This window comes from Calidris pugnax, unplaced genomic scaffold (genome assembly GCF_001431845.1).
Source record: "Calidris pugnax isolate Ruff unplaced genomic scaffold, ASM143184v1 scaffold70, whole genome shotgun sequence".
NCBI lineage: Eukaryota > Metazoa > Chordata > Aves > Charadriiformes > Scolopacidae > Calidris > Calidris pugnax.
The window spans coordinates 3,126,634-3,149,162 of record NW_015090862.1 but is presented as its reverse complement, the minus strand read 5'-3'; the positions used below and the strand labels follow the sequence as shown (position 1 = coordinate 3,149,162).

The 22,529-nt window shown below is 38.6% G+C and overlaps 2 protein-coding genes across 4 annotated transcripts in view; both read right to left on the bottom strand.

The window, feature by feature from the left end:
* ANXA2 (annexin A2) overlaps nucleotides 1-2,652 on the bottom strand; it is a 28,790-nt gene extending 26,138 nt beyond the window's left edge. Inside the window, exon 1 of the mRNA XM_014944618.1 lies at nucleotides 2,630-2,652. The gene's annotated coding sequence lies outside the window, so the exon portion shown is untranslated. The remainder of the gene's footprint in view (nucleotides 1-2,629) is intronic.
* The window catches only part of ICE2 (interactor of little elongation complex ELL subunit 2), a 39,477-nt gene continuing 19,577 nt past the window's right edge, over nucleotides 2,630-22,529 (bottom strand). Inside the window, exons 12-20 of one of the 3 annotated variants that reach the window (XM_014944615.1) lie at nucleotides 20,111-20,195; nucleotides 19,967-20,017; nucleotides 19,200-19,458; nucleotides 13,863-16,714; nucleotides 13,453-13,588; nucleotides 12,711-12,853; nucleotides 3,151-3,232; nucleotides 2,958-3,025; nucleotides 2,630-2,707 (exon numbers count right to left, since the gene is read on the bottom strand). In XM_014944615.1, the coding sequence (XP_014800101.1) occupies nucleotides 16,523-16,714; nucleotides 19,200-19,458; nucleotides 19,967-20,017; nucleotides 20,111-20,195 (587 nt within the window). In that variant the 3' untranslated portion in view covers nucleotides 2,630-2,707; nucleotides 2,958-3,025; nucleotides 3,151-3,232; ... (1 more) ...; nucleotides 13,453-13,588; nucleotides 13,863-16,522. Of the gene's footprint in view, nucleotides 2,708-2,957; nucleotides 3,026-3,150; nucleotides 3,233-12,710; nucleotides 12,854-13,452; nucleotides 16,715-19,199; nucleotides 19,459-19,966; nucleotides 20,018-20,110; nucleotides 20,196-22,529 lie in introns of all 3 variants that reach the window. The other 2 variants (XM_014944617.1, XM_014944616.1) reach the window with 2 other exon arrangements.

Genomic DNA, 22,529 nt, shown 5'->3' with positions numbered 1-22,529 from the left:
GGGAGAGGGACGGGGTGGGCAAGGGTAGGGCGGGAGCGGCCTCTCCCTCCGCATCCGTGTCCCGCAGGGGCCCGTCCCTGGGGGGCCCTGGGGTGCAGGGGTCCGGGCTCAGCCCCCGTCCCTCAGCCCCCCTCTCAGCAAAGCGCCGCCGAAGCTGCTCGGTGGCCGCCCGCCTCTCAGATGCGAGGAAAGGGGCCCCCGCGGCGCTGCCCGGTCCCCCCCGAGGAACGCGCCCCTGTACCCCTGCCCCCAGGCCCCCTGTGTTACAGGGGACAACAGGCTGTGGTGGCAGCCTGTGCTTTGGGTTGCCCAAGCCGTACGGCAGTGACGGTGGTGGGGCTCTCGGGCAGGGCACAGCAGCTCATTCCCAGGTGCTCCAGGACACGGACAGGATGCACTGAACCCCGAACCCGGCCAAACGGGGCACCGAGTCAGAGCTGCACCCTCCTGCTCCGGGCTCACACAGGGCACAACGAGCTCCCTAGGGCTTGCAGCTATAGCCAAGCCTGCTTCCCACCAACAGCACTCCATTATCAGCGCTCAGAGTTCAGTGTGTAAATCCCGGAGTATCTCCGCTGTGACAAGTCTAAATGACGCCTGCCATGAACCATAAATGCTACAAGACCGAGGCACTGGAAGAGCTGTGCTCTGGGGCCCGCTGAATCACGCTCAGATAACCCCGACAGGCACACCACACCCAGAAGGAGGGGGGGTATCAAAACTTCTGCCAGGCTGGCTAGTGAAAAAGAAGTTATTGAAGCCCAGATGTTAACACTGGTAACAACAGCAAGAAACAGCTAAAAATATTTGCAAAAAAAGGTCTTCAGTTGATGGCTTTAGCTTACTGTTTCACTGCAACAGCATGGCCAATTTACTGGTGACCGATCTCAAATACTTCAGAAAAAAGCAAACACTCCCCAATTCCCAACAGACACGATTATTCCTGTGATTTACACCTGAACACCTTTAGGTAGTCCTTTCAAGAGTTTGCTGTCACAGAGTGGTTTTGATTCTGCAAAGAGATATTTGCCTCTGCTATAAGGGTTTTTTGTAGGCATAGACAGAGATGTCTTCTGGCAGACAAAGGGTAAAAAAATCTTAGGCTTGGCCAGGTGCATAAAACCAGTGGTGGTAAAAGCAGCCAAGCACAAAAGAGACACAAGAACATGGGCTGAGAGACAAAATAATTGCTGGGATGAAACAAGATCAGAGATACAAAAAGGGAGAAATACTAAGAAATACTACACTAGACTTCGAACAACAGGAGGCAACAGAGTGGACGGGTGAACTGGTCATTGCAGAAGGTGAAAATAATGTTAATAGCCCTTTTCTGAATAAACAGAAGTGACAGGAAGGGGATAGCCACAGGAAAAAGCATACTGTGGAACAGCATTTTTTCAGAGATGAACATCAGTGCCACTACTGCATTAGTTCGACACATTAGCTTTCTTTTTGGCAAGGCCACTGGGGTTATTTCTCTGTGCATTAATGAACCTGTCTTTAAAAATTAATTCCTGGATATCCCACTTCCACTGGTGTCTGTCATTAACAGTTAAACAGATAATTCCCCCCTGCTTTTCAGGTTTCTTAGAAAAAAATCACTGGCAACTTGGGAAGGTGATTCACAGATCAAAAATACAGTCCTAGAAGTAAGAGTACTGCAGTATTCATTAGGGGCTTTAAATAGGGTTAAGCAGCTCAGCAGAAGCCAGGTAGCCAATTTGCCTCCTAATGGATGCACAGTCCCTCAGGGATAGGTTTTTTTACCCCCATCTCTTGTCAAACATTCTTAAAGCAAAAGCAGAAAAGCATAACCACAATGCCCTCAGCTGAAAAAAGTCTTCTCACATACGTAATGTACTGCCAACATGCAACATATATGTTGCATTTGTGTATAAAATCTAAGTCACATAATAATGAATTAATTCAGAGATGAACTCATTCATTCTCTTAACTGAAGGTCCATTTACATTTCAGTCCTCTACTGTAGCCTGTTGCAATTAGATTACTATTCCCATTTCCTTGGAAAATTATTCTCTTTTTAATAACTTAATAGTTTTAAAAATTTGAAGTAGCTCATATACCACCATTAATTTTGGTTAACTAGATCTTCATACGAACAGCTTGCAAAAGCTTTGATATCAAGTGAACTATTATCATTATAGCCACATTGATTGCAGCATAAAATGATTTTTCCAGCAATTCCAACAGCTTCAGAAAGGGAACAGAGATGTTGTCTCTAATACCCAACTTAATCATCAATTATTCAATCTCAGAATCACACATTCACCTCAGTTTAAAACAGACAGCAGCCTCTCTGAACTTACACAAGCTTCAGGGACTGTTGAAGTGATTTCAAAAGTAAAAAAGACTGACAATAGGAAAAAAAAAGAGCAACCATATTCAGAATCATGAAGATACAAACATTAAATTCAAACATATTAGGAATTCCCTCAATTGCTCTCCGCTTATGTAGGTCAACTGACATCAAAGGCACTTGCACCAGCTGGAGAAGCTAAGTCATATGAACAGCAGAAAACACATTAACACTTTTGGCAGAACAACCAACCACCCCCCAGTACCAAGGCCTGGTGATCCTGGCCATGGAAATATGATATATTCTTCATACCTTTGAGAAAAAACTGGAAAACCAGTGAGCTGAAGAAGGCAGCAGTCGGACTGTGCAAATAGGAAAGACTTCTGTTATCTGCCAAACAGGGAAAGGAAATTAATTCAATGGGAGAACAGCAGCCAAGTGCCTGAATCACTTCTTAAAATGAGACATAAGCTTGTAAGTCACATGGTTTAGTTCTGAAGAGCTACCCAAAGCCTAAAGGGTTTGTACAGCACCTATCACAAGGGGTTCTGGTCCACTACCACTGTTTCTGAGCACTACATTAAAGTAACTACTGTCAACATTAGGCTGGATAAAATGCTGGGACAATGACTGCACTTACCACAAGCCCAGTGTCTCTCTGTGCCTGCCTCACGTATGATTTACTGGAAGAAACACGCTGCGACTAGCCTGCAAGTAAGTGCCAAGAACGGTTTTCGATTTGTTTTCACATTACTTAGTCCCCACACCCCCTTAAAATATCTGCATAGAGGCTCATATTCCAAATAACCGGCAACTACTTCAGCTGCAATTACCTATTTGTGATCTTCGGCTTCCTGCACGCTGACCACAGAAATCACAGAGTGAGCACTTTAGTGACTGGAGCTCCCCAGAGTCCTGTGGATGGGAAAACAAATGTAATTGTGCTAACTTCTCATTCTTCGCTTCTGAGAGCTCACTGTGACTGTGGTTCCTCCGATACTCTATGGACATGCTCTCAGACTCAGTGACATTACCATTGCTAACTCTCCCACTGCTTTGTTACCACTTAATCTTTGATACTAATTTTATCTTCCCCCCCCTCCTTTCAATTCAGTATACCATTGTCTTCCACTTCACCAACACCTTTGATTTTTCTTGTCATTATCTTCTTCTTATGTTATACTACTGAAGGCTTGATGTGCTTAACTTGAATATTCAATTTAAGTTCCCCTCTGACCCAAATTTTATCTTTGCAGTAACATTAGTGCATATGGGATCACTCTGGCTCTCAACAGATTTTTCTCTCACTTCTGTCCCTGATTGGCTCCTTCAACAACACAGATCTTGCTCACACTCTTTCAGGATGCTGTCTCAAAGAATCAAAGATGCATTAACACTGGAATCTTGAAGGCCACGATTCTGTCACTATGTGTTGCCTACTTTAACTGGTTTTTGATTACAACAACAACAAAAGGGATCAGGAGAAAGGACTTTCTGGTTTAGGTGTGGCTGAGCCTCTATGTACAGTACTGCTTCCCTGAATCTGTTATGTTGCAAGAGGATAATATAAATTCCATTCTGATTAACATATGGATCAGGCAGACCTCTGGGTGTTATTTTTGCACCTTGATTATTTGGTCTAATTTGGGAACTGCCATGATACAAATACACATAGATTTGTTGTTAGCACTGAGAGTAATCACAGGTTACAGAGAAAGTTAAGTATAACTTAAAAGTTATGCAAATTGGGTTCTCAGGATAACAACTTGGCAAGTTATTATGTTTATGGCTATAAAAGAAAGGAGGAAGGACTCCTGAAAGCACACCTAGACTGCATGAGTAAAAATCTAAACACAGAAAGTTTTTAACTTGTGTTGGGTTTGGTTTTGTTTTTTTTTTTTTTTTTTTGTTGAGGGGTGGAAATGCAGTATCTTTTGTTAACATCCATAATGATTTAATCTAAATCTTAAATAACTGTAATTCCAATGTATGTTTTTGAAAAATAGATGGAATACTAATGCCATCTTTCATCTAATACAATACCAGAGAACCAGACATCTTGTTAGGTGCTCCACCTAACAACCTAAGCCCTCGGATCAGTTCTATTCTGAGCAATCTCATTCCTACACAACACGCACATTCCTGCACAAATGTGATTCTCCACGCGGAATTTCATTTACTTGAAATAATCCCTTTTAAAGCACTAGACTTATCTCTGGAACGATCTTGTGTGTTAGCCAGATCGCCAATATTTTGTTACATGTGTATTTTCCAAATGATGCATTATAATTGGTAAGGTAGATGGCATTTGCTAGTTCAGTCTGGGTACAGAGAGGTAGTATGCTTACAAATAGGACTTCCCAGTTAGACACTGGACACCTGGACTGTATGCCTTGCAGTGCTATAGTTTGATGAATGATGTTAAGATTGTTGCCTTCTCACTGATCAGGTCCTGTCTTTCAACTGTTAACTCTTCAGGGCAAAGACTAAGTATTGTATCTCCTAAAGAAAATGCCAGACAACATAAATTACTTCATCAACATGCACGTATAAATCAGATTCATCAAATTGTTTCCGGTTTATCTTCATCTGTTTCATACAGAGTCTGTGTTACATGAAAACTGAAGTAATCTTGTTTAAAGGATATATTTTAGCAATCATTTTAAGTGACGAAGATGTGACAGGTGTTATGTTCTACAGTTACTTCCCATCCAGAATCTCAAAGCATTTCACACATTACAATAGAGCCTGACAGCAAATACTTCTCTCTCCCACCAGTTGGCTGCACCTTGCATGTGACTTCCAGAAGTCTCCTCTTATATCCTGATACTGTTTTATCACTGGATTGGTCTTCAGCTCTCGTATTTGTATTTGCAAATTAATTTCTGTCTGCTGTTCAGTATCCCTCCTCTGACACTTTCATGCATGTCAGACCATAACCTTAGTCTGAACTCTAATTTCTTTGTTCAAAGATTTTCCTCATGACCACTGTAATAACACTATCATCCTCGTCCTTTTATCTCACAATCTCAGTGGATCCTTCACGCTAAGCCTATGGGCACAAAGACCTTGCCTCCACAAGGAACCAGATGCCTGGGTTTCTTGGGATCAGAATCAAGAGAAGGGAGCAACAAAGCAAAATATTAGCTAAGACTATGCACAAAAGCTAGTAATAAATAAAGCTGTCTCAGGGCATATATACAGCGTAATTAAAGTCACTACCAATTGCCAAAGCCCATAAAGTTTGAGTCACCGTGGTGGAATCCCATTGCACTGGCTGTCCAATGTTAACAGAAAACAACATGGAATAATCTGTGCTCTGTCAGGATACTCAGAAGGAAGCAAGATCCTTTGTTACTCTTTTCTAGCTGACACGGGTAACAACACTGGTCAGCAATTTCAAAGGTGCAGCAGGTTTGTTTCCCTCATGACTCAGTCCAAACTATTGCATCTTCTTCCCTTCTCTTTGGCATACTAATTAGAGTAAGTCAAAGAGGTATATATATTCAAGTGACACAGAGATTCAGCAAGGAATAGGCATCATGAAGAAATGGTAACCCAGCAATTCAGAAACTTTTCTGTTCTTTGGTACACATGGAACTCCTCTGGCATACACTCATCGTGAGTATTAAATGTCTGGAGTTCAGTTTGGTTTCTAAACTAAAACATGAATCACTAGCTTTTTTGGTTTTCCAGTGTGCTTCACAGAAGCAATCATCTAGTGTGTGACTAGGAGATGTTGCCTAGATACATACATAAACAGAACTGAAACACACTTGCCAAAGTCTTTGTACTGGTATTGGTGGCATGAAAAAATTCAGCGTCTTCACACTGAATGAAATCGTCACAGGATATACAAACAATCACTACGTGTATATCCGTGTTTCAGTTAATTTCCTCAATCCATTGGGGACTTCCTGATGACCTGCCTAACAGCCAGCTGCCTTTTTATCCTAAGATCATGCAATCTGAGGTAAAACATGGGCAGTAAAGCATAGTCAGATACTAGAGAAGGTAACTTTACTTTCTGTTCTTAGGTTATCATGAATCCCTTCAAGCACAGTTTTATTAACTTCAGGCTGAAGAGTTGCAATTCCATCTGAATCCAGATATCATGCTGTCTTTGGTCCTGTATACGTTAACAGGTCAAAAAGACACATTTCAAAACCACTATGAGGACTTCAGCTTTCCCAGCAATATCAGCACAATGCTGCTAGCACAAACAGTCTACCAGTATATATTCCAGCATTCAGAGAGACCAAACCCCTTTAAATGACACAGTGCTTAACCCGATCCCAGCTGCCAGCTCTACCACAACGTTCCCCAGACTGCCACCACGCTGGAAAACACTGTAGGAAATATTACCAGTGCACGTAGGAGCCCCTGACATCATCCTGAACAGACCAGCATGAATAACCACTACAGAGTTTGATCTGTCTTGCCAAAGGACAGAAACAGCTACAAAAGATGGAAGCTGCCAAAAGTCCTCAGGGAATTTTTCCTAGGAATAGTGTTAAAAGGTCTCATGTAAGCCCAAGTCTGTTCTGCTTCATTGTTTCCCATCGTTATGTGCTTTTTCCACTTCAGTGACTCACAACGCAAACAGTCCCATGGTTTGGATTAATCCTCTGGCCTCTGCCAAAGTACAGGGAAGGCTGTCACACCTTAAATATGTCCCTGAGAATCTTGGGGAATAATTCTGAAAGTTTCAAGGAATCTAATTAAGCACCACCTAAACTTACTCTAAAAATCCTTAAACGACAGGTTCTTATGGCAAATCTGCAGGTTAGTAACTGCATACTGCAAAAAGCCTCTCCTTTTTACTTAACATCGTGCCATCTCTGAAACGGCCCTTAAAAACAAATTTAAAAATCACTTAAAGTTCACTGACAGAAATCAGCATATATAACTACAGCAATCTGGAACATAGCTGTAAATTTTCAATTAAAAATCAATTATTCTGTCAAATAGCAAGGAAGTTTTTTGGGGTTTTTTGTTTGTTTTAAAACGTATCAACCCTGTTTTAGTATAAAATAACACAAAACACTTGGGATTTTGAGTAAGTTCTTACATGATCTGAACTTCATTACCTAATTAGGCTCAGCTGGGGTACTAGCTAGGAAACAAATGATGTCTTGCAACACAAAGGAATGTCACAAATTCTTCATTAAGTATGACTTTCTACACTGATGTCTTTTTTTGCTCTTTCAAGTGGCATCTTATAGCTTTAGATAAAATTTAAGGCGAAGTAACCTGACATCAAAAAAGCTGTTGATTGAGTGAAAGGGAATGGCTGCTATGAAGAGATTCGTTTCTGCCAGGCAGGCTAAGACTTGTTTTTCCAGGTCAGAAGCATGCATTTGAATTCTAAAACCGGAGAACTCTTCCTTTAATGAATCAGAAAAATATATTAAAAGCCTATTCTTAATGTTTTCATTAATGTTTGCTTTCAAATAAGCCTTCAGTAAACACTTCTACTTGCGCTGGATAACTTTCACTGCAGTGTCGTGTGTGCTAGTAGCTAGTACTCACACAAGAACAGATTCTCTAACCTTTAAGGAGATGAAACAAAAGGCTGTTTTAGTGATAGCATAATACAGGTAATTTTCAAACAGGTCCTCAACACTAAGGGTTGTTTTTCTAATGCTATTATCATCGAAGAAGTCATTAATACAATAATGAGCAACCATCACAGTGTGTATAGAATAACTGAGTTCAGAACAGCAGAGAGAAGAAGTGGAAGCACAGCTGACTGATGAGCAAGAACAGACATGGAAAGACAGACAGCTGCTGTCCTTCCTGTGGAGAGAGACTGTACCAAAGGAAGCCTGAGGAGAGTTTTGCCAGTGTAGAAGGCTAGAACCTGAAGCTGAAGCCACAGCCTGACACATTGTCCTGCTTTCAGCTGGGATAGAGTTAATTTTCTTCCTAGTAGCTGCTGTGTTTTGCATTTAGTAGGAGAATAATGTTGATAAAACATATTGGTTTAGTTATTGTTAAGTAATGCTCATATTAAGTTAAGGACTTTTTCAGCTTCCCATAGAAGCTGAGAGGGTGCATAGACAGGACAAACTGGCCAAAGGAATATTCCATACCATAGATGTCATGCTCAGTATAGAAATGGGTTTTGGCCATAGGGCAGGAATCTGCAATTGTTGCTCAGGAAGGGTTGGGCAATCGATCATCAGATGGTGAGTAATTGTATTGCATCACTATTTTTTGTATACTTTTACCATTGTTATTATTTTCTCTTCTGTTAGTGTTCCATAAAACTGCCTTTATCTCAATGCATGAGATTTTTTTCCTTTTTCTCCCTCTTCTCCCTACCCTACTGAGGGGGGGAGGACAATGGGGGGAGTGAGTGAATGACTGCATGGTCCCAGCTGGCAGCTGGGGTTAAACCTCAACACACATGCATACAAACACAGTATCATGAAGCCACAGACACTTAAAAGCCAAAGCAACACGTACAATATTTTATCTCTCAGTTTGTCTATTTGGGCTGGTAGAAAATCTTTAAAGGGAAGATAATACATTCTTTTGATAAATATGATGTCGTGTGAAATATCTTCCCAGGAGAAGGCAGGAAACAAACTTATTTATTCATGCACCTGCATACAAATTCACTGCTTGTATTTTAGGAAAAAAAAAAGAAAGAAAAAGGCTGTAGCGACAGGTCTATTGACCCACAAGTTTCTTTTTCTCCAGAGGTAATGCCAGTGTCAGTACAGTATTTTCTGCAGGTTTCTTAACCTAAATGTGCTGCTTTTGGATTACACAAGCCCATCTAATCAATCTTATTGTGCATTCTGCTTGTTACCCACAAAGAAGCCAAAGAATGTCAACTGCAATGTGAGCACATGTCAATTTGGAAATTACTACAAAATCTGTTCAAAGTAGCATGTGCAGCTATGCAGTAACTATACCTCCTTTTCATTTTATTACTCTTGCTAATAACAAAGAATATCCAGAGTTGCACGAGACTAGTGCCCTTCTGTCAATCAAAGGAACAGAAGTGCACAACTGCAGCACTGGGTGTGTTAACGACATGCTTCTGAAATAAATGGGTTTTGACTGCTGAGGGAGCTTTTAACATGGCAACACGACAGGCTCAGCAGAGGGGACAAGAAGCAATGGGGTTCTGACAGCTACCTTCCTCCCCTCTTTTTTAGCTCAAATTTAACCAGACTATTAAAATATTTGTTGAAATGCTCTGTCTGCCAGGCAGTACAGCCCACACTGGACAGACTGATGAGTGACTTGTTTCGGTAGAAATTTTTTTGCATTCTTCCTGGTTATTTCTTTTCAATTGTTTGCAAAAAAATTTGGAAGGTGAAGCTCTTGAATGTAGTGGAAGGTGCAGCAGGCCTGGCACAGGGTGGCACTCATGCTGTTCACTCAACTATAAGGTAAACAAATTTTGAAGTCTGCATTAAGGTAAGAGCCATGAACAGACTTGAATTATTTTCAAGGTTGCAACATTACTCCAAATCTGATTTTCAGTGATGAAATGAAGTTCTAAACAAACATTCTCATTTTATTCATAGATGCTTTAGAACAGTTTCTGAAAAATACACTAGAAGCATTGATCTCAGAGTGAGTTTAACTACACTGATTATTAACACAGGTATTTACAAATTTATTTACAGAAAATCCTTATGTATTTCTTTCTACACTAAAAGTATAGCAGAAGGGAGAATTGAAATGAGAAGAGCTCAGTGAGACCTCAATGAGGATACCTCAGTGAGATCAGATATGCTGCATCATTCCTTTAAAAACCATGGCATGAATGCACTACAGCAGTGACTGTGGTAGCAGCAAACCTTAGGGCAGGAAAGATTAACAGTCAGAGGCAAGACTTTGTTAGGTGTATTTGGGAAAACAGGTATAAAAAGCTCTCAGGTATACAGATGCGTCCTCAAGTCAGAAAATTAACCTAGAAACAGAAAGGTAAACTCCAATTGAGGATAACTGCTCCCAACAACTGATTCTAGGCCCAGATGTACAAAGCTTGCCACTTTTTACTTCAGATTCAGGTCTGAAAAAGCACTAGACTGGTCAAAATTTTGTCTATTTTTCATGTTTCACAGTTGATCATTGAAAGATACCTGTGATACTCTGGAAACTTACAATGAAATCACAAAAGATCTTCATAAGGAAATGCCCAAACTTTCTGACTATATTTGTGCTGAGGATGGGTAGTTATAACATTGTGACCTCTCCAGGAACACCTTCAGGACATATGGAATACATAAGGAACAATCAGTCTTCATTTGGCATCACTTTATCATCTTTGATGTTGTTTTGTTGAGGAATTCATTAGCTCTTTTTCTATGTACACATACAAATCTAACTATTTTCATGGTGCTCACAAGGCCATTGCTGGCAAATGACTGGCTACATTTACACAACATTATTGGTATAAGAGTCTCATGTTTGCTGTTCTTCTGAAGGCATTAGTTCCTAAAAGCCTGCAATAATGTGAGAATTCAGGATTCCTTGAAAAAAGCAGTGGTGGAGAATGAAAGGGGAGTCTATAGCTCTCACTTCAAGGTAAAATTTCAAAAGTATAGTCTGAGTCACATGTCCTTGAGTATCAAAAGTCTTGAAATACTCTTGAAACACTCAAAGCACTCTCAAAAGTATGTCAAGGTTTATTAAAATTCACAATTATTTTAAAACTAGATTTTTTTAGAGTCAGGATCATTACCTTTGTGCAAATAAATTCCAACAGTATACCAGTACCTGGTAGAGCTTGCTCTTTTTCTTTCTTCACAACTTATATTCATTTAGCAGCAACTAAGAAATGAGAGGCACTGATGGGGTACGTGCTTGTTCTTGAGGCACAGGCAGGTAATGTCACATTCCTGCCTTACAACAGAGCAATCACGTGCACATGTGGAAAACTGTTTAGCTAAGTATCTCTGAGTGAGTTTTAGTAAAACTGAGATGTATTCATACATATTTTGGAAAAGTTTGCTCTAAATATATCTGTATAACTGTAGTGTGAACTACCACTGTCAAGCTGAAGGAAGCCAGCTTGGCTGACTGGATTATACAGCTTTGGTCAACAATATCAGGATACTTTTCCTTTTAGCTCTTCTCAACAAGGACATTGCCCATTAGAAAAATAAACAAACGGTTTTCCTCTAATAGGGCAATCAAAAATAGGAAATGTACACTTGTGAAAACATGCTGTGAATAATCAGAACGACGTGGCTGCCATATGTCATTGAAAGAATGAGGGAATATTTCGCTGGGTTCTGTACTAGCTCGTTCCCTGCCCCCCGTTACTATTATTCACTATTTTTCTTCCTGAGTTAGAAGTGACAACTTTCTTTTAAAATTTATTGAAATCATTAAAAGACAGATTGTTTCCTCTGTATTACCTCTATTATTACACTTCTCATGGAAGAATGGGGCTCTCATCTTTTTTTTTTTTTCTTTTTTGCTCACGGCATAAGCATCCTACCCCACAGAAGAGATAAGTATCGATGCTGAGGAATGCCCTGAAGTCTGCGCTAGGACTGATACTGTTTAATAATCATTACACTAAATTATTCTACAAACAATTTAGAAACTGGCAGTGTATTGTTGCAGTTCCATAAAGACAACAAGAAGGCAGTCCCTCTGCAAGGTACAGGACAATGGTGTCTCCTCTGTCTTACAGTGAGATGGGGACTGAGTTGCCTTCAAGATAGACCTGTCAGTAAGAGCAGCCTTGAGATTATCTACAGAAGACCTTCATAAGTCTCAGAATGGCTTGAATCAGCTTTTTGTCAGTGATAATCCTCCACCTACAAGCGAGGTAGGGTATAATTCAAATGCTCTGTACTTATTAAATAGACTGTCACCTGGCCACTAAAGTTGTTTTCTGGCATTAAGAAGGAAATTTAATTTGGGATATATAATACAGCAATGTATCTTTGAAAACATTTGAATGTAATAATTTTTGCATAGAGTAATGGAATTTGAACTTACAAACAAAATTTAAGAACCTCTGCAGAAAAACAGAATTGAACGGCAAGTAAAAAAAAACCTTTTAGCACACAGAAATATAACATATCAAGCAGTGACAGTGCTTCTGGGAAAGACTGTACCCACCCTTTTAAGAAAGACCGCATTTTGTTAAGAAAGAAGGAGCTTAGTTATGTGACGTCTCAGAGATAGTTATACATCCAGTCGAAATTAGACAGGAGAGACTGAAAATCCTCTAATTTAGTAGAGGGACTGAGTTGCTACTAATCCTTTTATTAGTAGAACTAAAAGCAGCTAAAATGGCAGTCAGCACTAAACACTCTGAAAGATCATGTCTGAACTGATTTTTATATTCTTTTGGAGACAAGCTGCTATTTAAAACACAGGGCAAGCAAACCAGAAGCAAAAGAAGTACCTCTTCAAATGATTCAACGTCTGCTACTGAACTTCACTGCACAGGGCTGGGACAGTCACTTGCTGTTAGCAGCTCGCACCCGCCAGCAGAGGAGTGCCAGGCTGGTCACTTGGTCCCAGTTTTTTGTGCTTCCAGCTGCCAGGCTACATTAGAAAAGATAGAAAAAAAAAACAACCCATATTAAATCTATTCCCAACATATTGTACATGGAAAACACCTATTGTGTCCCTAAAAGGCTTTGCAGTCAAATAGAGAAGGGGGAGAGATGGAAAGTTTTAGCCAGTCATATATGGGAATGAAAGAAGTTCGTAAATGATGAATTAGTGCATAGTGCAAATAAAGTTTGGAAACACTTATTACTGCAGAAATGAAGAAAAGTTAGGTTTCATGACCAGTTAAACCCATTGCAGTTATTCATGCTAATATAGAGAACCGATGAAGTTCCATGGTTTTGCACATATGTCAACCTGTAATTTCAAACATGAGGTGAGAATTCCCCCTCTAGTCCTCCAAAACTAACTTCAAACTGTCTGAGCGTGATAAAAAGCTATCAGCTTAACCTTGTACTCGTGAATGGAGAAACCAGACTTTGTATCAGTGATCTTATCCAGTATGGAAAACCTTACTTTCTCAGAGGGTTTCTGCCATTTTTAGTGGTTAGTAGCCCAAAGCTGAACTAGCAGTTGGAGTTGGTCATGAACAGAGCTTCTCAGTGGCTGATACTGGGTCCACTACTACTCACTATTCCTGTAGGTCATCTGGATAACATGATGGATTCCATTTTCACCAAGTTTGCAGATGACTCGTTCTCCAGCACTTAGAGCTTCTGTTCAAAAAGAGAGGACAGCACACACTTCCTCCTTTACCACCAGGTAAATCTACATTAAAAAAAAAAAATTACATGGGAAAAATATAATCGGAATATTCTTATACTGGATAAATTCTATCTAACCACACACTCCACATGCATATGTAAAAGATATACGGAGTGACAAAAAGTAGTAATTAAATTTAAAAACAAGCCATATAAATTGCAAGATAAACACACACAATCCATTCCAAACACTGATCTGTGGAATTTTCTTCCTAAACTGGGTGGGTTGAGGTTACATAAAAAAGATCAATATTAGTTAGCTGTAGAGCAACAGTTACCTGCAGGGTAAGATCCAGGCCCACTCACTCTCCTTCAGCTGTAGTTTCCTGCTTCCCACACCTTTACAATCTGTGTTACATTTAGGAATTTATACTTTGGTGGCATCACAGCAGTCAGGCTCTCCTGCTTTCCTTCCTTCTCCTCCACAGGTAACTGTCTCTTCAGGAGCAGTCTATATAGAACCAGCGACCCAGCAACTAATATTTAGCACATTTTCTGACTTTACAGAAATAATTTTTACCAATTATTCTGTTTAGACATTTTGTTTGTTTCAAATTTCAGATGTTACTGCCTGAAATAAACGTGCTATCACTTTCCCCTTCTCCTCTTATCCAACTTTTTTAAACATACTTTTATTTTAGATGCAAATACCTTGTTACTCCCACCTGTGACGTGAACAAAACCAGTCTTTCAAACACTTGAATCACTTAAAGCAAATTACCAGTCCCACTTAATACAAAAGAGAACAATAAAATAAAACGTAGCTGTGAATTAAAAAGCCACCTTATGTGTTGTATACAAACTGCAGATTCCCTACCTACCCTAAACAGATAAGAAACTACCATTAGTATACTATTATTAGTAGTATACTAGCATAGTATAATAGTATACTATTAAGAGAAATATGCAAATCTTTTAGGCACATATATATGTGTATATATACACACACAAGGGCAAATAGACCATACATTTCTAACACATGAAACTGCATTGAGAAACTAAATTCCATACAAGTCTGGCAAAACGTTTTCTATATACAAACAAAATGGCTTTGAATCCCTACAGAGAGTTAGTTATCCGACAAAAATGACTCATAGCTAAAATATTCCTGTTATGAGAGGTCACTAAGTACATTTACGATTTCAAATCAGAACTATTTGTAATTTGCAAACAGCTCTAAGCCAGTTCAGCTTGTTATTAACATATCACTGCAGCTAAAAGCAGTAGTGGCCAAAAAAACAATAAACTGAACAATACAATAAATATATGTAACAGTGGAGGAAAAAATAATCAGAAAATGCTTTGTATTTCACAAAGAAGAGTTTTTAATACATATTCAATGCTTAAGCCTGCTTTAAAAAAGACTGTCTTTGGGATTTTATAACAGGTATACTCCAGTAAACAATTTAAATATTTAATTTTTATTTTCATGACATTAAAATGTGTCAAGCCCCCGTGAGCAGAAGAATGCTTGATCAGATGTGTGTACTTGGTAACTTGCTTAGTCCAAACAAAACACTTGGAAGAACATCTTTAAGGCCTTTTTTTTGTGTGTGTTAGCAGTTTAAGCATGCATACAAACAGCTCTCTAGAACATCATCCAAACAAAAATTGGCTCAGACATTTAAAAAAAGTTATTCATGTTGTTTAAAAGGCAAAACTGGGGAAGGATTTATTGGGCTCATTCTTGTACTTTTCAAGAATTTATGTGCTCTTCTAAAAACAATACTCCAAATAAAGGAAAATATAGACAGAAATCCAGAAAACACAAAACAAAAGCAATGATAGAGAATATAATTTTCGAGCCTCAATTTCAAGAACTGTTTCTGTTGAAATTGTTTGATGAAACATAAAGTACGTACCGTAAAATAGCTGTAATACGAAAAATGCACTTATATACACACAATGTGTTTACATACTAACATTTAAAACAACTTTAATTTTTCCACACAACTCATATTCACGAGGAAACCATGTGTCATCCCACTGGTTGGCCTTTTGATAATAAGTATTGTCTTTTCCTAACTTCACTCTGTCAGTTTGGCTCTAAATTTCAAGCAAACTGCTGACGTATAGCGCAGGCTGGTTGGGTTTTTGGAATGATGACTAAGGCCTTGATCCTATCACTTGTTCCTCCAGGCAAACCTTAATACCTCAGGCAAGCGCTAGTGCTTATCAGTGTGCAATCTGATAGGAGGTTTAGTCTGTAACCATTTAGTAATACAGTAAATATCTGCAATATTAATTTTTGAAGACACATCAGAATCTGAACGATTTTTGCAAATTGTTTTTAGGGAGCGTAAATATATCTGCTTTAACGTTTAGCTCTACTTGTAAGTTTCCTAGTACAAATTTATGGCACATACTATGCAAATAAACACAGCTTTTGTTACCCAAACCTCATTTGTTACATCATCCTAAAAAGAAAATGTATTTTTATAAGTAATTTAAAAACTGGTAGACATTGTGTGTTAAAAGAATTAACTCATTAAATCCAAGTTATTCCCCTTATGCACATTACACAAAGTAAAATGTATTTTTAAATTATGTCAGAATAAAAATCTGTAGTGATTCTGAAAGAGTTAAGAAAGGTAAAAAGTTATTTTCCTTGTTATGTGACATCAGATATTGCTGTCAACCACCACTTCATTCTTCAAGACACAGCTTTTCTACAAAAATCATTGAGAAAGAAGATCCTTTTGTCCCCTAAACTCTGCTGCAGACACTTGCTCTTTTTTTTCTCTGACTGAATTTGACATTTCACTTGAAATGTGTCCACTGAGATAAAAAAGGGTTAAAGGTTTATACAATATTTCAGCTATGCCATTTCCCCCACCAGCTTGTTCTAGTGCCTTTGAAGCTGCAAGAATGCCTGAGATTTTTTGTTTCCTCTCGTCCTTCTCCAGGCCATACTTATCACAGCAGGGTTCAGCTATTTCTACTTCGGTTGCATTTTGTTATACTTCATTTTCCACTTTTTCTTCACCATTCTTTGTTTGCAGTAATTCTTCTTCAGCTTCTTTGCAGCCACACCTTCATTTCTAACATGCTTAGCTGGACTTCCTTTTAGTTCCATCACTGCTGGCTTTCCCTCACAGGGTGTGTCCAACTGTCCTTTCGTCCCAGTCATCTAGACACATATGGGGAGAGAATAAAAAAAAACAAAGCCAAACACAACTACAATTAATAATCTTAAATCTCTAGTAAGCACAAATGTCTACAACTGCCTTCAGAGAACTGCCTTCTACTTCTTGTCGTTTGAGCCAGACTCAGAGACCACATCTGGACTGCTCGACAGGCACAGCTGGTCTTCCTGTCACCAGTGGGATCTGGCCATTCCTGTCCCTTCCTTGCCTACGTGCCTGGATTTCTGGCAGAAGAAAACAAAGTGCATGAGGTAATTCAGAACTGATGCACAACTCTGTTTTGCCCTCACTGGAGCCAGGATGTGGCTAAAACATGTAACTGGGCCTGAAAAGCATCCCACAGTCCACTAAGGCCAGGCATAGTTAGCATGTGGCTTTTACACAAATAAGTAAACCTATGCTGAAGAAAAATGATGCTTGAAAATTTTCTTACTTTTAAAGTATCATACTACCTGCTCAAAATATTAAGAGCTGAGGGTGGGATCTTGGGGATACTTCCACAGCACGATATGCATCATGATTCATCAGCATAAATTACAAAGAAAGTGGGATTCCTAAAACATTTCCACAAAATTTCTATCAAAAGTTTCTTTAGGTGCAGACAATTAATTCTTTTTCTAATAATAAATTCTGCTCTGTTTTAAAAACAACAGCAACAAAACCCACATGTTAGTGGCTTTTAGACTACATTAATTTTTACTTATAGTAATGATGTCTGGAAAGAAGATCACAGTCGAACACTTAAAACATTTTATTTCTTTAGATTTAACTGCTCTCTGAAGGCATGCAGAACATAAATGCTGAGTAAGGTTGATGATTTTCAGTAAAAAGGAGTAAGCCATCCACACAAGTTTATATTTATGTCTGAGACACAGAAATTGTGTTTTCCTAAATTAAGGTATTTCCATGCCTCTACACATAGTATGTGTGCCTCTATACAAAGTAACAGTATGGCGTATATATTATTACAAATGTTTCACTGCGCAGGGAACAGCATAGGAATGAGAATTTAAGTTTCTGTATGTCAGAGAAGTCACCTGAATTGCAATGAAAGTTTCCTCAAAGTTGAAGGAGTTCAGAGCAACCAGAGACAGGTGATCAATGGCAATTTGTCCGACAGTGCTAAGATACTTTGGACGGCTAAAAGGAAACCTTATTTTTGTTATAAAGAATCACTGTTACCCCTACAAGAACTTCGTCTAACATGACAAACAACCAAGAACAGATCCGAGATGCTTCACCCGAGCCACTGAAATCAGGAATCAATCAATATGTTAAAGACATGAGAAATTTCAGAGTGGCATGAGGGGGACTGAGGAAAGTACTTAAACTTTTACTAAACAGTAATGTTGTTTGGTTTTCTGCCTTGCCATACAATTATCCCACACCTAGTAATGTAAAAGCTCTGACATGTTTGGTTTGTTTTTTGTGGCTGATTTGCTTACAAACTCCCTTGTCTGTATGAGATTTTGGGGATCAACTACTACAGCCGAGTGCTCATTGCTGTTTCCACAGAGGAAGCACTAATCTGGATCCCTCTCCTCTTCCTGGCTACTTATTTTCACTAAGATGGTTAAAATTTAACATCATAGGCCTCAAAGACATGTCAAGTTTCTGCTGAAATAGCCTAACAAGTTCAAGACTTTGACATCAGGGAGAAAGACAGAGGGACAAATGGAGATCAAGGTGGGATGGAAAAAACAGGAAAACAGGTTAAAAGGTCCTTCCTGAAATTGTTTGACAAAAAGGTACATCAACAAAAAGTACCATCACAAAGGCAAAATTAGAAAACCCTTATAAATGCAAACATTGTATCTATTTCAGCTGTACTGCAAGCCTATAAATTACAAAGCTTTTAATTAAGGCAAACGCTACATTCTTTTTGCTGTCCAAAAGGTATTATTAGCTCTCATTAAAGACGCAGAACTTCACTTTGAGAACACTTTGCCATCAAACAGGGGAAAAAGGTGTGTTTTTATAAAAGCCCCAACACCAAATGTATCACAGAGAACGGCAATGAGAACTCAATAGAACAGGCCCTGACAGTAGAATTCACCTCACCTGATCTTACCTGTCTACAGTTGTGCTACTCACCTTTACTCCTGTAGTCATTAGAGAAAATGACAACTCTACAGCACGTCCTACAGTCTAAGAGGCCCACCCTGATGTGGAGATGCATCTTGCAAAATATTCCATTTCCCTCTGTTAACAGCACAATGATCTTAAATACTGTTTTTCCATACTATAATGTTTGAAGCTAGGGGGGATGAATCTCACCTGAATTTTTTTCTCAGGAAAAAGTGTTCCTATTCTTGGTACACTTGATCCACTTGGTAGCGGATCCAGAACTCTGAAGGGTCTCTCTGATCCCCAAAGATGACAGATAAATACACCAGCTATATATCCAAGGGACTGAAATAGATTATTTCAAAACTGCAAATCTGCTTTTCCATCAAGTGTCATACTGACCTTCTGTTTCCACGTGGCTTCCTGGGGTGCAGGTGGGAAGGTGCATGGAACTCTTCCATGACTCAGGTGATAGGGCAAAGGGAGGCTGGGATCTAGTGGCACCCATGGGACTGAGAGAGTGGCAGGCACAGCAGGCAGATCACAGTGAGCTTTATGTAAGTTATATGATGCTCTTGTTGTCTTGTCAAGAGAACTCTTGTAGATCGCAACTGAAGAATCTCCTGCAGCGTGAGTTAATAAGTAAGAGCCCTCTTGCAAACTGAAAAGATAAAGTTCAAAATAAAAAATATTATTGAAATATTTTTGTTTTGTTTAATTTGATCAGGATAGCTACTAAGTTCTTACTGCAAAAGAAAAACATCTTTCAATATTTACTTATCAATCCCTGTTTTATAAAAAGACTATGGACAAAGAAGCATGAATTAAACTGAAGTCCAAATGTGAAATGTCAGCCCACATATATAATGCTACAACTCACTCCTGTGAACTACTCAATCAGCTCATAAGCATCCAGCCCCCTCTTTTTGAATAAGTAGTTCATAAAAACCAAGTTCTGATTCTTTTGTATCATTTATATGAAACCTGTATTCCTAAGCACATTTTTACACAGGATTGCCGTTATGCTATGCTAGACCTAAAAGAATCTGTAAAATATTTCATGCATCTGAAAAATAAAAATCAAAGAGTAGACAAGCATTCTACAAAAGAAATAAGTTGAGCTGGAAAATGTTGCAAATAAATGCAATGAACAAGAACAGAGCACTTACTCAGACACTTTTTTCAAAATGTGATGAAGTATATTTAATGAATTTGCAGGCCTGCAAAAAAGAAAAAAAGTTATGAAAGTAGTAACTTGCAAGGCTTGTTAGGGTTTCAAATTTGTTAATTAAAAAACCGACTAAAATACTCACTTAATCAATCCAAGTTTTTCTTTTAAACTTTCTGGAGAAATTTTTTCTAACATAATAAGCTTTGATGTAAAAGCATCAATACGTCCTGTAAAATATTAATTCAATTAATACACAAAAAATAAAAGAGAAAAAATGCAAAAGCATAATTTCCAGACCTATGCATTTTAAAAGGAATTAAAAATTTTGCTCTTTTACCATGTAGAACAGCGAAAAGTATTTACCAATGTTGCACAACAACGAAAAATAAAATACACAGCTGCTTTAAGTACCGACATCCATATTTGGTTTGTCTTCCTAAATCCGGGAGACGCCCGTGATTCCAGAAAATCTTACATCCTGGGTGACGTCTGGGATACACAACCTCATTTTACCATGACGTTGATCTCATCAGCTAGTTTGTATCTTCTCAAGTTTTTTTGATCTTTATCAATATACTTCTTTACTGGACAGATCATGAAAGTTTATCTTTGACAACAAATTACTTTTGAGTTTAATATACTTGTTTTTCTATTCTGATAAGTTATACAAGCAATTGTATTATTTGATTTTCTGGGGATTCTGTACCATCATCTCTTGATTTTTTTCCTCACCTGAAAAATTACAATTTACAATTCAGGCCTTATTCATGGCAAACCGTTAAAGCCAATTTGTCTTTGACATAACTAGAAGCAACAACCCAGAGCTCTCAACACATTTTTAAAATAAAGGCCGACAAGAAGAGTTTAGCTTACGTTTTCACTTGATAAGCAATAAAGATCATTACCATAGCTTGTACACTGGTGTGGTGACCATGCCTCACCTTCAGGTTCTCTCTCATGTTAAGGTTTTCCCAGAAATCTGTTCTATTCCAGCTTCCACGAGGAGGAGAAGGAGAAGGCGGCATAATGAAATACAACCTACTCAATGGAATTTATTGCCTTACTACAAATCTGCTCTTGCAGTTACAGTTAAAACTGCTAAATCAAAGCATTTTGCATCTCAAGCTAAGCATTAAAGACCAAATAAGAACTCTTAACAAATTTAAGAAAAATGCACTAGGACAATGCATTTATTTTAAACACTGTACATGTGTTACTTTTCTTGATATCAGTATTTTGTGCAGGACTAAGCAGCTAGGTTTAATATTCTGCATTGCTGAGCAGAGGAAAAGAAACTTGAAGTCATTATTAAAAAAAAATAATAATCTATTTGTGTTCCCCATTCCTTATCAGCCTCTCCTCAAAGCAGCAACTTCTCCATTTCTAAACTCAATGACGGCATAGTTGGGACAAAAAGTATCTATGAACTGCTCATACCTAATTTATATTACTGCATCTCATATTTGAGAAGTGACTGATTGAAAACACTTGACACTCAGTAAGTTACCCATACAGTAAGTACTTCTTTCCAACCCATTTTTCAAATAATCTTTATTAAAAGGCCAACATTAGCCTATTCAAATGAAGGCAAGCTATTCTTTTTGCAGGAAGTTTTGCTTAGGCAGTTAATGTAAATAAGCGAATAATGGTCAGGGTAAAATGTTCCCATTAATCAACAAAGCTTATCGCAACTTTATTTACTGCTTAGATCAAGTACAAGTATCTTATTTGGGAAACATGTCACAAAGATTACTGCCTTTGCAGATGCAGGATTTCCTATCTCAGTACCAAGGGACTTAAATCAACAACTGAGCACAGTACCGTACCAGCAAGAGGAGGAACAGCACTCTTAAGTTTGTTTGATGATAATATCTCTGCTTTTGTGCAAGCAATCACAACCTTCTTTGAGAACACACAAAATTAAAAATTCAACTTATTATCACACCTTGCAATTCTGCAGAGGCCATAGTTACACTTCTGTTTTCTTTCTCATCTCCTGAGCTGGCAGGGCTGCTGAGTCACTGCGCTGAGCTATGAGATTCCTCCCTCAGCCACAGAGTGATACAGCACTGAAGAGCCACATCAGACAATTATGGGGAACAGACCAAGGTCCAAAGAACTTTCAATCCAATCTTATTGGCAATAATAAAGATCGTTGAGACAGTGAATTAAGTTTTTTCAAGATCCAAGAACTCCCAAGCAACTTAACACTGAGGTCAGCTACACACTCAAATCACCAACTTTAGAGGCTTCACTTGAGATACATATTATCTCAGAACTGTCTGAACAAGAATGCAAGTTGTAGGTACTGTGTTAGTAATGGTAAGATCAGAGTTTTCAAACAGTTGTTTCATACTTCCACACTCATACTGTGGGGTAAATTTAAATACAGCAAGAAGTCTATGGGTCTGCTATGGGTGATTTAGAAATTCCTCTATTATAGGACATGATACTTCACTTAAGATTAATTCAAATTATAGCGCAATCTGAGAATCAAGTCTTTCTGCTTACACCAAACACAAGATAGCAGTAGTCTTACTTTCAGGTATCAGATTAACAAA